The sequence below is a fragment of the Achroia grisella genome, unplaced genomic scaffold (genome assembly GCF_030625045.1).
Source record: "Achroia grisella isolate CSIRO2021 unplaced genomic scaffold, CSIRO_AGI_Agris_v1 utg642, whole genome shotgun sequence".
Taxonomy (NCBI): Eukaryota; Metazoa; Arthropoda; class Insecta; order Lepidoptera; family Pyralidae; genus Achroia; species Achroia grisella.
Window position 1 is genome coordinate 5046160 of NW_026712979.1, and position 17862 is coordinate 5064021.

At 30.3% G+C, this 17862-nt stretch overlaps 1 protein-coding gene across 1 annotated transcript in view; it reads left to right on the forward strand.

The window, feature by feature from the left end:
- LOC131849421 (cadherin-86C) overlaps positions 1–17862 on the forward strand; it is a 121352-nt gene that overhangs the window by 35872 nt on the left and 67618 nt on the right. Inside the window, exon 2 of the mRNA XM_059199498.1 lies at positions 13180–13272. Coding sequence (XP_059055481.1) covers positions 13244–13272 — 29 coding nt within the window. The 5' untranslated portion in view covers positions 13180–13243. The remainder of the gene's footprint in view (positions 1–13179; positions 13273–17862) is intronic.

Below are 17862 nucleotides of genomic sequence, written 5' to 3' on the forward strand. Positions count from 1 at the left end.
ATAACGTAATTAATACTTAGTTTTGTACCAGGGAGAGGCGATATAAATGGGATATAATTGAATTTAGAATAGTTTAATTGTTAATTGCTCAACAATTGTTAATATAAAGTATTATTATAGTACTTACACAAACTGTAGATACCGACAATAAATATATTCTAATTCAAATTTTTATTCGTGTAGGTTTATTACAGACTCTTATGACATGTCAAATCAACCGTCAGTTCGGAATGATTTCGAGATGAGAACTGACAAGAAACTCATAAAAGAATAATACAAAAAAAAAATATATAATTTTTTAGTGTAATAATTCTTTAAAAGGTTTTCTAATAAAGACGGCTGAACAATAAGTATTTAAAGTATTCCGAAATAGAGAGACAGGATTTAACTACTTTCTCCATAGGAATTGTTATGAAATATGAATGCCACTTACTAAACCTTTTAAATCAATCACATGATCATGAAGTTTGATAATATGTCAAAGTCGAAGTTAAAGTTAAAATCATTCATTTATTTAGAAATACTAATCGCTTATGAGTCTAATTTTATTATCACAGCTGTCATCTTTGAGTTTTTTATGTAAAATATTCTATATCACAAATATTATTCTACCATTTCAGTTTTCTATCCTTTCTCTTAAAGACAAAGAACTCATTTTTCTTATTGAATAATTAATGTGCTTTAATAAGGGGGAAAACTTTTTATCTTTGTTCCGAGTAAACTTGGTTTACCTTAGTACCTCATTAAATAACTGTACTTATTTATATGCAAAACGGAAGCATTATACAGGTATTCAATAAAGTAATTATATATTTTTTACTTTTTATGTCGTTATTTAGGTCAAAATCATAATCTTCCTTTTTGTTTCGTCGTACTGTATTAAAAAGCATATGTTCAAAGTATGTATGTACACTCAGATGTCTATGCTTTTTATTTGTTTTTGGACCCAATAACTGCGAGATACAAGAACTGCTGCTTGAAAAGAAAAAAGAGCATCAGTGAGGACACGAAATACTCGACGGTCTATTAACCCTACACACTTCTATGTACTTCCTAAATAACAGGCTATAGGTGAAAATTAGAATTTCATATTTGACTTCTCTAGCATGAGAAGGGTTGACATTTGATTAAGAGCTGAGAGAATTTATACTAATAATATAATAACGTAGGTACTATAAACAGAGTTAAATTGGTTGTTTGAATTTCTTATTGCCGGTTTGAATAACCTTTAAATGGCAACATTAAACGACAGAAATCTAACCATCGTTACATAGAAGAGGTGGAGTAAATGAAAGCGTAACTCTGTCGTAATATTGAAGTGAAAATGTACAGGTTAAGTTGTAGTATTCCTTTGAACTATATTTAATGTAGAGTTAGCAAATTTTTCTCAAACGTCCTGCTCTGTGGGCGACTGTACATAGAGAGTATTATATTTCGGTAGAAGCAGATAAATTTGTCTTTTCTAAACATAACAGTACTGTAAACAGTCATCCATTTGAAAATCTTTAAGAATATTTTTGTAATATTTATAGTAACAGGAATGTTTCAATATATCATTATTATCATAAAAAGGACATAAATTCACTCCATATAGGTCTTCGCTCAACCTGTGTAGCCTTGGCACATTGATTAAACATAAAAAAAGAGGAGACATTAAAAATGTGACGCGATTCTACGCGATTCACTGAACCCGCGGATATGAAACGGCCTTGGGTGGCGACCAACAAAAAGCGAGCAAAATATTCGAGATCAAGATTGGTATTTACGAACGCGGCCGGTCACTGAAGGCGAGCAGCTTTCTGAAGCAAGTTACTTACAAGTAACTAGCAGTATAGGTACCTACACACTCTTAGGTTGTCAGGAATGAAATGACTGCAGCTAAAAATTTTAATGCATTTTTTATAAAGAATCACTTTATTTATGAAGAATTCATATTTATTGAGATATATTTTGTATAAAGTCGTCCATGTATCTATATCTCACCTATTTCGGTACCTAGTTTTGTAGGTTGTTTTTCAATTGCAGGATGAGATAAGGCAGTAAAATTTATAATATTGGAGTCCTATGGAATAGCAACACATGAGAGGAACTTCGGCGTCACATGATGATAGACGATGCTGGGCAGTTAATATATATAGATGATGGTTATCACATATCATCAAGTAGAAGCCAGCTTCAACTACCTTGTTTTCCATTCAAGTGACAAAAAAATGTTCATAAATAATTAAACAATTACAGGAAAATTAAATATACACGTTTAAATACTTGTAAAGATATTTTAAGTGCTTAAAATATATTGTTATTTCTGTATTTTTACTACTCTCATTAAATATCTACTCTTACAGTTCATGTTCCCCGAGAAAATCCATTAAGTAGTTTTAAAGCCTTAGGCAAATTTACAGACAGAAATACGTGGTAGGCGCATTCCTTTATACTTTTTAGAGACCAGACTTTTTTTTTATTCTTCAGAATGCAGAAATAAATATGCTAACTCCATCTTCAAAATCCATAACTCATGTTGTACTGGCAGACAACAATACTTTACAATTATGACAATAGCTTTTATATGTTATTATTAGGGCTATTACAAAATTCATTATATAGGAGACTCTTCCTTTTATCGATATATACAAAACTAGCTATTACCCACAACTTCGTCTGCACAACTTTCACGCACTAATGAACGCCTTTCAGATTAATTTTTGATATAAGAGAATCTAAATTCCTGTAAAATTTTTAGACGCAAACAAGTAACCAATAGTAAACAGACACACATAATAAATGTATAGTATGGATTATTTTCAAACATACTGCGGAAGCAGGTATATCTATAAACATGTAAATATAATTAAAATATACGTTCAAATCAGACATGAAAATCGCGACTACCATAGAAGGAACAGGCTCGTGGTACTACAATGTAATTAATCGAGAGATTGACTCAACTACATAATATAAGGTGTCAGATGTGCAACGATATTCATTCCTATCTGATCGCAGTTTAATTACGCGATCCGGGTTGCGAAAAGCTTGAAAACAAGTCTTCCATATCTTCATCGAGACAAAAACTGGTAGATTGCAAAACGGAAGGCATGTAAATTTGCTTAGCCGTCACCGTACTATAGTTACGCTATATTAAATAAGTCAAGCGTTTGATTATTATCTCGAATAGATTGTAAATTTCATAGATATTTTGTATGTAAAAAACTATGAAGATGTTAAGATTGGTTGTTACTTAATCTCGCTAAAACTTCAAAACATGTTTGAATGTAATATTACTGTAGTCCATATACAAAATCAACACATATAACTTTTATAGTTTATTTTAATTACATTTATATTACTTATATCCTTAGACATGTCACAACATTAACTCGTTCCAAAGAAACCAGAGATTATACTGAAAAAATAAAAATATGTACTGAGACGTACTAAAAATATATATATATTCGAGAAATTGCGATTTTAGTTTATTTTATTATGTGCTACCCTAATTTCAGTTGAACTTTTTGAAGAAGAAGTACAAATAAGCTTTCGTCAGTTTTAAATTTATTTATAATTTTCTGACCATTGCGGATTTTGCGGATGCGATATGTATTTAGTCAATTTATATAAAATAGATATCAAATACCCAAAAATATAAAAATAGACACTCACTCATAAATATAAATATTTGTATGATTTCAAATCCGGAACAATGAGAAGGTAAGGTACGAGTAGAATGTTAAAACGATATTCCACAGGGCGCCATAAGTACTTTTATATTTCAACTTCCTTCATCCGCTTTCACGAATACAACACAATACAGTCTAAAGTACAATTGTGACGTGTGCACATTATGTGATAAATCGATGGATAATGTAATTTACATTTAGATTTGAGAACGCGTGAAGAGACTCGTTTCGGATTTCCGATCATTTCACATCCGTGCGCTCACTACACTTGGCTTGATTGAAAATTTTTAACCAAATCTATATTGGATTCCTTTTATGAGTGTAATTTAAATTGTTCTTTTATTGATGTTCTAATTTTCAAATGCGGATGATATTTTTAGACTCCTTTATTTCAAAATGCTAAAAAAGTTATGTTTTCTTGCGCTTATATTTGATCATCCTGATTATTCATACGCTAACGAGATTCTTTTTTTACATTACTGTCGTTCCTTCCGACAAACTACCCATTTTGCTGCCTTGCTATTTTTGTATTAAATTTGTGTGAAAATAAATAACAATAAGGTTACTGTGTAATTAAAAACATAAACTCGATTTAGCACTATATGATTTTTTTTTAGTTATGTTTATTAAGAGTGCAATACGCACTTATTCGTCACTCGTCTTACTATTATTGCCTTTTAGAAAGACAAGTGACAAATTAAAAAGAACCCTTGTAACTTCAACTACGAGGAATGCCAATCTGAATAACAACACACGCCTGTTTATGCAAATATTTTTCCTTGTTCATTCACAAATCTTTTTATTTACATTTTTATTACGTCAACTTGCTAAATCTTGTTATCGCTGTTTATAAATAATCTCAAGCATCTATTCCAGTTACACTCAACATGTAGTCCGCATAATTAATTTTAATCGTACTGAGTTATTAATTGTAATCTGTATTTTATGTTTTTACAGCTTAAGTAGTAAATTATTTGCATAGAGTTTTATTTGATTAATTTCCGATTTTTAAACTTGTCCAATACTGTTGTCCTTAGCTATAATTTACAAATTTATGGAATGAAAAAATTAGGACGTATGTAAATACGGCACTTCTAACGAAATGATTTAAAGAGTGGCTGAAAGCCAACTCCTGCTTTACCTAAGATACAAGTTCTAATAAGTAAATAAATAAATAACTTTACTAGGGTCTACTACTACTAACTTCGTAGTGTCTACTTGACCATTCCTATATCGAACTTGACCTTTAATCTGATCATGACAACCTGGTGTAATTCTCTCACAATATCCACATCTTAACCGGTACCGCATTGGAGTTATATCCGTATGGTATATACTGTATGCATATATAATATTAATATAGATGTATACATCAGTAAGAGTACACAGTACATATTTTTATATTTTTTGCCAGTTTATATTTGTATACACATAAACTATTCACAATAGATTTATTACATCATATTTATATAATATAAGGAAAGTGTAATCTTTCCTACCCTAAATAAAGTGTCCAAGTTTCATCAGATACCGACCCGACACTTTAAATTGTTTGCAAATGCGACCCACGTCAAAAATATTCAGCAAAGCAAGCAGCACGTGTAGACTTTGACACACCCGTTTTTAATCTACATTAATGTACTAAGAAATGCATAATCTTGGTCACGTTTATTTCGTTAAGTAACTATTTAGTTACAATAAGATAAGAACGCTTTGTTCAACTCTTGCTCCGTTATATTTGACTTCGTTTGGACAGCTTCGAGTAAATACAACATCCGTGTTATTTGAAACATAGTGAGGGCTATTGTCTACTCGAGTATCGGATTAGGTAACAGAATAGGATCAAAGTATAAACTTTGATTCTATAGCGTATATAATAAAGACGGAGTTTCTAAAACACAAATTAGACATTTAAAGTTATAGCAAAAATGTATGTCCAATTAGCTATACAATGATAATCTTATACGTAATAGAATTTTAGGGAGAAGGAAGTTATTAGTTATGAAGACTAATAATTCCATTGTTAGTAATCAATCAAACAATCAAATGTACCTTTCTCGCGGCTCTTGGGGAAAATATAATTGGTGAATTCACCATAATGAGTCCTATTTATATCTTTCCACATTTCCAGGCGTCCCATCAGCGCACACTATCATTGCAGGTATATTGAAATCTAATCATGATGATACGCGTATAAAATACAATTAAATTTCTCAAATCTTTCTCAAGATTCGTATATTCTATTAAAATTAAAGAAGAAATTTAAGAAACGAAGTGTGCGTTCTTATTTCACTATCTGACCACGCAAATTTGCCTGCGACAGATTATCCAGACTTTACAATATTTTTATTGATGCTTTGCTTTTGTTATTAGTATCGTGGTGTTATATAGTCTATAGTCTTTCTCAATAAATGGGTTTTCAAAAAAAAAAAAAAAAAGGAACTTTTGAATTAGGACCTGTCATTCCAAATATAAACGCGTTGAACTAAACAAACTATTTACCTATATAACATTAGTATAGATTATAACTTTCACATAACTTCTCTAAACAAGGCGAGAACGGTTGAGAACTACCCACATATCCACAAGATGTCAATCACCTGATAGTTGTTGCGCATCTTAGACAATAGTCTATAATAGAAGCCTGGTCATGACACAACACGTGTTTTGTCTACCTACTCATTAATGTAGAACATTAATCATATAGAATTGTACCATATTTTCGAATCATCATTAGATTTAAATTCCCATATCATCAAAACTCTCGATGTTAGCATTGCTCTTAACGTGACTATACTTTGTAAGGATATGAAGAGAGTTACGTAAAATTTTACTTAGATGCGAGAAATGTATTTAGTTAATTTACACGTTGATAACTCCATTATAAACTCATCCCGTACAGTAATTTGAACTCTAAGTCTAATATAAGTATTATTATAAAACATTATATTAAAATTAGTAAAGAAAATTAACACAACTAAGGGTAGTACCAAATAAATACAATACATATTAATATCATGTGATAGAGCTAAAAAATAGCAAACATAAGTGAATTAGTATCCTGTGTGATCACTTCACTGTAAATAATTATACAAGTTATTATAATTCATTTTTTTATACTACGTAGGTAAACAAGCATACATCCCAAGTCCTCAGACCATAGCAACTATATTTGTACATTATCGAATCTTGTTATATAAAAAATAATTTGCGTGCATTTACATATAAAAAATATACTTATATACGTTATTATAATCCAAATTTTACTTTTAATTCTTTACTGATACAATTCACGAATAAAACCAAAAACCCTATACTATTATAAGAACCCTTAGTACACATGTATATAGTATGGATACATTTTACACTATCTCTCTGTTATAGGGCGGAGAAGATACTTAATAAAGCAATGAGGAAGTTACAGTAACTTGACTTAAAATATAGTTCAGACTACGCTATTAGTTCGATAAAGTGTCCATCGAGTCTCCTATAGTGAGCAGTTTATAATCTGTGCATTATTAATATGGAAAAGTTGTTGTATAATTTCGCTTGTAGAACTACTAGTAAAATGTTTTAATTTTGTCTTATAAAAGTTTTTGCAATATCCTGGAGAGCATAATGAACTGATTAATTATTAAAATAATAAACTATGTTTCTTATTATCATAAATCCATATAAAGTAGGTAATAGATAAGTTGTAACAAATCTATGAACAGTATATGTATCAAACTGATAAATTCTCGTAGATTTATGTATTTTTATTAATTTGGTAATACAAACCGACGAAAGAAAATGAGTTATATCAAAAAGCTGTATAAGAAGGGCGACAAGTTACAAGATAACAGATATTATACAGAGGAGCGTGTTCATGTTTTAAAGTAAGTGATTAACATAGACGTGGATGGACGGAAACGGAGAGGACTACAAAAAAAGATGGATGGATTGTGTGAAAGATAACATGTATAAAAGGAGAGTAAGCTCAGATATGACGGCTGATATGAAGACTTACTGAGCCAAAATAATGGTATAAAGGCAAGCCAATGATCATAAGAAGCCATTCTAAGGATGTAAAATTTAAAATAAAAATCATATAAAATTATTTAACGGCAGTCGGTCGTCAGCATATAAATAGTAGTAATTACCTACCTGTGTTTATATTTTTTCAAATACCTACCGGCAATTAATTACAAATTGTTATAATTTCTTCTTCGTAACTCAAGTTAATTTATACGGCTATAAAATAAATACATAATTTGGTATCAACACTTAATATATTAACTAGATTTCAACAGTCGACTGTTAACAAGCAAATAGTAAACTTATTCTAAAACTAGCACATGCAATTCACTCTCACTATTATATATACTATACTTTACTAAATAGAGGCTATTAAAAGTTATATAGCTTATTCTTAGTAAGCTGCATTAGGTGAAATCTTCAATTTATCCTCAGTACTATTAGTGGCTACGCATCTAAGGGTCTTTTTATTAAGTGTTCACAAGAGCCGAAGTTAAATTTCACAAAGATAACGTTGACAAACAAACATTGAGGATTATTAGTAATATAGACAAGTGATGACATTGCTAGAAATGTACTATATTAGATTCTTCTAGAAACCATTGTCCTCACTTCCTGTTGAATTCGCCTACCTGACTTCATTCTCATTCTATCATCTTCCACAAATTATCCCCAGCAAATAATCTGCTGGCCCATATGGTAAGCGTCAAGCGTCTGCTATATACACTACAGGTATCTTTTGACACCCGGGAGACCACTCAAAGTTGCCATTCCAAAGGCCTAAGATTTCATATCTCTTATTTTGTAGTTTCACTGGCTAATCTGCACCCTACAACCGAAACACAGCACGCTGTTTGGTGGTTGAAATAGGTTAGACTGAGTTCCCACACATACGAATTTTTAATTGTATTTTTCCATAAAAAAAGGTTGACTAACAATATTACTTGGTGAGACTTAGTTAAATTATGTAATACTAGATGTGCCCGCGGTTTCACCTGCATGAAATTTATAGCCTATATGTTATTCTGCCTATAAACTATATTACTGTAAAATTTCATCAAAATCCGTTCAGTAGTTTTTGCGTGAAAGAATGACAAACATCCATCCAAACTCACAAACTTTCGCGTTTCTAATATTAATGAGATCATCTTATCGGTGTTGAAATTAAAGTTGATGAATATATAAAATAATTAATATATCATGATTTTATGTGAATTTGCTCAACTTATCTAATTCATAATGGTTATTACGTCTATTCAGTTATGTGTGTGTAATTAACGCTAATAGAAACCCAGTTATGGGTAAAAACTTTTCCAATTACGGCAGGACTGCGAAAATATTAACTGTATTCTTTTCTTTTAGAAAAGGCATTTACTCGTAGTTGTGTACTTATTATACCTTTATACTAGCGACCCGTCCCGGCTTCGCACGGGTGACTAAATCTTTGAATTTTTCGGCTTGTTCTGTTCTATATCACATGTACAATTATTTATCAATTTTAGTTTTAATATGGTAATAAAAATCACGTATGATACATTTTCTTCTTGCTTTATAAGATGACAGAGTCTTCAAAATATAAAATTGTGGACTCTGTCGCTTTAAAATACACAATTCTAATTACTATATAACGATGAATAGCCTATGATTTTTTAGATATATACAATCCAACAAGATTTAATAAATAGGTTGAGTTTCAAAACTAAATGATATTATAAAATTTTTCAATACATACAAAAATCGAAATTAATCCCTTTAACTCCTGAATAGCAAGTTAAATACCTCAAACCACTGAGGTTTTACGCTGTTTACATTTAACTTGCGGTATGAAACCCGTTTAACCAGTCTCTTTATATAGCGATAAAATAAAAGTACCAACACACCTACTAGGCACGTGCTCGCTTATTTCAGATTAACACTATTGTATAGAATAAGCAAAATCTAGACATTCTCTTACGCAACCGAACAATAAAGGTTCTATTGTTGCTCCATTGGACTGCGGGTAGAAAGCTTACAAAGCATAATAATTACTATAATTATAACACCGCGTTTGAGTTCCTATTCAATGCTAAACCCAGTCTACAGTCTATTTAACAACTGGTCAGTATTTGCTCTGTATCAACCTACTACCAAAAGAGTTTTCTGCGTAAATTAGAAGGTAATATTGTCTTTGTTAAAAGTGAATGTACTTCAAATATTATTTTTGTAAACGGTACGGTTTACTCTCCATATTTAAGAAATAAAATATTTGTGTGAGTAATTTTAATAAGATTCTAATGTGGACTAATATTATTTTAAACGTGCATTTATATATCTTAAAATTAATAAAAAACACAATATATCTATAACAAATGGTAGGTAAAAATAATGCCACAAATGCCATAAAATACAATTTACACACATTCGTCAACTACATGACGTCAAAACAACTTACAGAGATGGGCTTAAGTCTATTCCCATAAAATATAATCTTGATATCTTTATATAGCTTCAAAAATAAGTAAGTTACAGCTACTAGTATTATAATAAATAAAGGACAAGTGATAAGAAGTATGTAAATTAGTATATCTGGTGCACACATCGCTGACTTATGTTTTATTAATGTAGTTTATTTTGATATACTATAATACTGTTAAATTGTATGTATTGGGGTTAGATTATAGATATTATGTGTATACAAAGGAATTGTTATTGCATATATTTGATTTTTCTTATAATAAAATACAAGTTTATTTTTAAATATATACCTTTTCGTTACATCTATAACATGACGTGTACCTATGTGTTATTAATTTATATTTATTAAAATATAAATAAATTTATCTCCTTCTTTCTTAAACGTCAAATAAAGTACCACAATATAATAATCAGCCAGATGAAGAAATTTATTTGTTATTCTTATAACGTTACTTCATTTATAAAATAAATGATTACACAGTTTATTGTAATATTAATAGAAAGGATTAGGATAATGATATATTTTTATTGAACTTGTCTATTATTATACTCAATTAGGGAGGACTAAGGACTGAGTAATTTCCATAAACTCATTCGCTCTACTAAGTAAATGATTTATGTCTAATATCGATTTTATTATTAAATGAGTTCATTCACATCTAAATTAGATTACTACTGAAAATCCGGAAAAATAGATTTTTTTGCAGAAAATTTCTTTCATTTTCAAATTGTTATCAACAGTCCCATTGGGACTATTGATAACAATCGAATTTTGAACAATTATTCATATTCAAAATTATAACATATCGAACACATTTTTTAGAAAAATATTGTTGTATTACATATTACTTGTAATAACTTATTATTATTATGTTAAATATTCGTCCAAGTATGCAGTTTAGCTGGTACTTCAGTCAGTATCAAAGTATTCATATTAAACATTTCAAACACTTCATTTCGTAAACTAATAAACACCGCGGTAATTACAGATTTCATTCTTGACTTTAGCAAACCTGTAGTACAATAATGTACAAATGACTCATAAGGCGTCGTAACATCTGAAAGCTTTGCATATTGTTCGGGCTTTCGCTCCATTATCTAGGCATCTGGCGCGAAGACAATGGCGCGCGCATGCGTAATGCGTTATCTCACATCTAGGTACCTCTTGCCTCACTGCTCTCCTAATGAGAAACGTTGTTCCATTTCCAGAGCTATGTGCTAATTGAAACTGTACACAAATCGGGATGCTGTGAAATTTCGTATTCACTAATTGTAGCTAATTGAATTTTTGTAACGATAAACTTTAACCGTACATCAGATCATCAAATTATGAAGGTACCTACGAGTAGAGTATGTTGGTATCTAGGGTTCATTCCCGGGAATTTTGAATTGTCTTAACCAACTTTTTCTGTTTGAAATCAAGCTCGAGAAAAGTCGAGAACTCGAGAAATCAACTGTACCTATATAGAAATTAAATTGACGTTTGTTGTATGCGTAGCGGTACAATAATACAAGATATTAAGGTTTTCTTTCATGTATATTGACGCGATATTTTAAGTTTTCCATTTTGTAAGCTGAGTGACCCAAAGAAAAAAGGTATGTAGACATGTATTACGGTTTTCAAAACAAATGCATGAGTGAATAGTCTTGTATAATTGAAATGTGAAATTTCTAAAAAAGAGGATATAATTTTAAGATCAAAATAAATGTATTTGACAAAACGCTAATTTCATATTTAAGAACCTAATATATTTCAGTATTTAAAAAAAATTCTTCTTCATAATATGTATAATGTTTTTAAATATACCTATTCAATAAAAGTTTTATAATTAATTTTATAGTTAAATTTTATATTTAATATTTAACAAAAAATGCAGTGGTTTTCGTCTCAAATGAAACCGCTGAGTTTTTTGACATTATTGGAACAAAAAATAAACCAAACGTACGTAAATGTAAATTTCTCGACAACACGAGAAGATCCGAGAAATTAAAATCAACAGGTGAGTCATTAAATATATTTCCAAGAAATTAAATAAGCTCGAGAAATCATGAACCCTAGTTGGTATTTTTCGTTTTTCTAGTTTTAAGGCTAAATTTGTGACCAATTAATATATTTGAATTGTCTTGATCAACGTTATAAATGTTTTTATGTAATTGAAATGACAAACGACCGGGCGGTAATCCCAATAGTGAGGAGTAACTGTCACCTATGATCATCATGAACAACACCATTAATATTACGTCATCATGTGATGTCTGTGATACAATCCATGTGTTGCCCTTCCGAAGTATTAATATTCATACATATTACATACATATTACAATGCAAGCTGTTTGGTGATAACTACCCTCCATATGATCCCCCATCCAATTCAAACAGGGATCGAAATTGCTTGTGTGGCTCTTTGTAAAGGTTTTTTTATATAAGCAGTACCAGTGAACTAAAGTCGTATCCATCAACGCGAGTTCGCCTTCAGCCTCATTATCTTCATAATATTGTCAGTGCTATGTATTGCCATTTGCACAAAAACATTGTTCGGTGAAGCTATAAAGGCCAACTTTTTTGCAAAGCAAGTGAGTAGTGACATTTAAAAAAACTGGTAGATTTATAACAGACTCTGGTATTTAAGTGAGACTAAGGCATGCAGACGACTTTGTACAGCATTCGCGGTACAATCAAAGGAATGCGATTATTCTCTTTGTAAATTAGTCTTGTATAATTGACATGTTAATTTCCTGTAGAAAAAAAATTCTACGAAAAGTTAATTGTAAATTAACTTTTCAAAAATAAATGTATTAGATAAACGTATAATAACTTGATTCAAGAATTATTTTTATATTTCATATTATTACACAGGTCACAAAATTCTTCAATTTCACCAATAGTATTTTGGTTTTCGGATTATTTCCTTTCCGATCATTCACAATGGCCGAATCACGACGTTAAGGGCGGAAATGCCCGGACAAAGTAACTAACCATTTTCCTTGTAACTTTTATAGAATCTATGTATACTCACAGTATTTTTTTTTTCAGGTACTTATCATTAAAACAAAGTCAGCGCTTCTCAAAGGATGAGGTGTAAGCATCGTTGGGCACGATGTATCGGTCCGATATTAAAATCAACAGGTGAGTCATTAAATATATTTCATTTAATGAAAATAATAAATATAAGGCCTACACATGACACTTATACTACGATATTTTGTTATTTTTCGTTTTGATCTCCAATTCCGGGTGTAGATGGGATGGAGGGGATGGAAGAGGTTCAATTAAGGCTAAATTTGTGACATTTCAAAGTTTAAAATAGTAGGTATTATATATTTTTAAGAAATTAAGAATATTAACATTTAATATAAATCTTAAAATATTAATAACATAAGTTTTAAATTGGTTTATTGGCGAGTATACACTCGTTTCATAATAAATATCGGTGTAAAATTGCAAAATATACGAAGGGAGGGTGAGCGTTATAAATGTGACCAGCTGCCACAAGGACAGTGGAGGGGACAAAAAATCATTACGACAAAATTTATGGATTTCACGTAAACGATATTTTCTCATATTCACACCTGAAATTCGGAACACAAATGTTTATTCGTACAATGCATTGCACACAGTGCACCCACGTACCACCGTGTATAATTTCTAGATTTAAATGTCCCTTGCGAAACCTAGTCGGGTATGGTGATAAATAATGGACAGATTACTTAGTCCGCACTATACGTAACATACGCGATGACATTTGCATGCCGTGGACATATTTATAGGGCATTGTTTGTGATGTCGAGGTATTTAGTGAAATGGTTATGATGAATTATGTTCTCACACCATTCTAGTACAATTCTGTGTACACTTGTATGTATCTTAAACTATTTTGTTTGTATGAGTCAAATAAAAAATCATCATAGTTTTCAGTAATTGATTTAAATTTGAAATATAGATTCCCTTTAGAGGTAGATTAAGTAAGTATATTGTGTGATAGCAATAAAATTTATACTAAGGTAGTTACGACACAATTTCCCGTCCCGAAATTAAATACGTGAAAAAGAGTGTTAACGTGGGCAAAACCATGTGAAACATATAGTAAAGTATATCATTTAAGTACTAATGTATGCATATTACGATTATATACGATTGTCATAAATAAGTCTGTCATTTCTTTTTCTTAGTAACGTTTATGACATTTTATAAGGTTGTACTTACATAAAGAAATATACGTGATATTGATAGTTAATATTTACAAATATGTACATTTTTGTAACATTTTCTTCATTCTTATCCTTCTCTTCATCACAGGTTATTGTAATTATTTATGAAGCCATTTTATTTGCCACATAATTGTCTACATTCTCAATTGCCATAACAATTATTCGCTTTCATAATTAAATAAATCCCATTTCATTTAATATCAGTCATACCTGACGCAATGTTAAATATTAATGAAATAAATAGACACAAACATTACATTGTACATAAATCAAAAATTATGACATTTTCTAATCAAATATACATACTTGAGGTGAGTCAGCACCTACAGAAATTTGTGTTGTAACTTTGTGCGATTTAATTATACGAGTTAAGGAACATTCACATTGACAAAAATGTGTTTTGACACTCAATGGAATTATTACATTTATAAACTTCACCTTATATCAATAGGCGTTCATATTTATTTTGTTTACTAAAAAAAATTAAAAAATATTACTTGTTTGCCACTTTATTTTATTTTGGACTACTCTGATGCTGTTAGCTGCAGATGGTCTTTACAGCTTCACCGGACGATAGTTAGATACTTCACCGGGCGAGTGCAGATGGCATTCCAAACACGCGGAAGGACTTATGGAGCGGCTGAAGGCCAACTCCCGCCTGAAGGATACGACTTCAGTCTGAGGGCACCGCTAGGAGTTCGAACCTCGGCTCAGGCCGTCGTAATTTTGATCCCCGTTTGGATTGATTGACTCAACAGATTTTCAGGATATAAATTGACAGATCTCCACTACAAGCGTATACTTAATTTTAATTTACTTCCTTTTCATTCTGAATTATTATATATTTAAAGAATAAAACGTAACCTAGGTTTGGTCGACCAGGTGCTAAATTAAAATAGTTAATAACCGGCCGTAAAACTAATTGTTTACGAGCTGCGCCGCCGCAAACACAGGTACCTAATGGAAATGTTACATTCATTTAATATTAAATTTTATAACAACTTCGCTATATTTATTTATAACGACGTTATGTCTTAACCCAGGGCTTTAATTGACAGTGATGTAAATGGCTGCACTATAGTTTATGGTTAGTGAATTATTTCTTATACACCTAGTTTTAATAAATAATTGTGTTATATCAAATAATACTATGCCATTTCATTTTTAGCAAGTTGATGCTGTGTATAATTATAAATATTATGTTAAATTGTATAATATTCAAACTGAACTAATTCTACTAATTGTAATTGTAAATTTTTTAAAGTAATTGCATTTTGTTGTAGCATAGAGATCTATGACAATGTTTGCTCTTTAAAACTAGGATTTAATTTATTACACTTCATAGCATAAATTACGTTAATCATCTCGTCACGTCTCTTCTACTGTACCTACTTGTCAAAGCATATGCAGGTCCATCTAAACACTTAAAAATCATTAAATAAAATTTTACTCTCATTTAAAATGACCGATTGTTTTGTCTAAATTTGATTATTTTGGCTCTAAATTTTATCATCATATACATATACATACTTATTTGGCTCATTCGATAATGCCGGCTCTCCCCAACAATCACTTATCCTCACGTGAACGAGCCTTAATAAACACTCGTTTAGCAAATTGAATGAAATGTGAGCCGTATCCTCGTAACGAATTTCAAGCTAGCCTACATTGTAGCTTAATTTCTGCTGTCTGCCTTTATCGACATGGACGTTGTCACTTTCAATAACTATCGATACTTTATAGGTGGCTTTAATTAACTTGAATAACTTGTTGGCTCGTTAACATGCAATTTAAGTGAAATTATTGTTAGTACTTAGTCCTGTTATTATATCTATCCTTCTTGTGGTATTTGGATTGAATAGATTGTTTTGTTTAAGATATTGTAATTCAATTATAGATGCAAACAAAATTAAATATTACGCTATAGTTACAGAGATTATTCTTCTTAGTACATTATATTTTATATTTTACATTGTATTAGTATAAAATTAATTCATACTATGTGCTAATTAATATTTTCAAAATTCTGTGTAGGTACAATAACGGCACTGATTTTATTTATCATTTTAATAGGGTAAGGTTCGACGGGATTAAGTAAGTATTAAATCAGAATTATTCTATGAATAGATGACATGACTTGACGTTATCATTTTACAGTATTTTTTAACTTTTGAAACATGTGGTATTTTAATTATTATTAATATGGATTTGAATTACAATACAATTTAATAAAGTATCGTTTAGAAAAATCAACCTATAAAATTTCGCCATTACGAAATTTGTTCTTTTATTTTCACAACAATCATTAATTCATATTCGATCATTTTATTCTATGATACTCGTATTTTATCAAGTTTATAAATAATTAAATCAGAACAAATTATTATATTTTTCCTAAAAAAATAATCGTTCTTTTACAAGTTACATTTGTAAAGTACGCTCTAGCGCTCAACGTCCCTTGTAATTATATATCCTTTGATCTTTGCCGCCTTGGAGCAGTAACAAATTTAATTCATTAGGAAATCTTTTCCTATTTCATATTACAAATGTGCCTTGTCTGGCGCATACGCCGTTTAATATTTGTACATAATTGTTAGTATGACAAGGACTATTATTGTATATGTGTGCTCTTGATTGTGATTGTATACTATGCTACCCATCAATAAACTATGTAATATATATATTTTCATGATGTCTTTAAACTAAAGTATGCACTTCCGTGTTTTAGGCACATTTAATCTAGAAACAAGGGAATTTAATCCACTAAAGTTGAAGCATATGTTAATTTAAATGCTCAGAATCTTACTAATACTACTTGAAAGTTTGTGAGTATGGACAGATGGATGGATGGATGTTTGTTACTCATTCACGCAGAAAGTACTGAACGAATTTTGATGAATCTTTAAAGTAACACAGCTTATACATCAGGATAACACATAGGTATATAGATATAATTTCATGCGGATGAAACCACGAATACAGCTAGTTGTACTACATATATCTAATATGACGTCATGAGAGTAAAGTAAATAATTGTAAGATCAAGAAAATGTATTCGTACTAAGAACTATATCGATACTTAATTATATTACACAACTAATCAATTATCATTGGGAACTATTATTACACTGATAATTGTTGCTCAATTTTTTCCTTAAAATAGTTCTCGCGCTTAATACTTTTAAATATGTAATACATATTTAGAAATACTACCTGCAGTATTACTACCGAAGAGTGCATATCCCAAATAGAAATAGATGACATTTGTGTTTCGTCATTCAATCTATTTGCTAAGGCGAATGAATAACAAATTACGACGACTGTTTCTGATGGTAATCTACTTACACATTAGTCATATTTTATTTGACAGTCTCTCCAATGATGACATATAGAGATTTGACATTTTAATTATTATAAATTACATACGGCGAAAGGTTCAGATCCTCTTAAGATTCTCAAAAGCAATATGATAAGATTGTAACGGATATTTTTAATCTAGATGCAGATT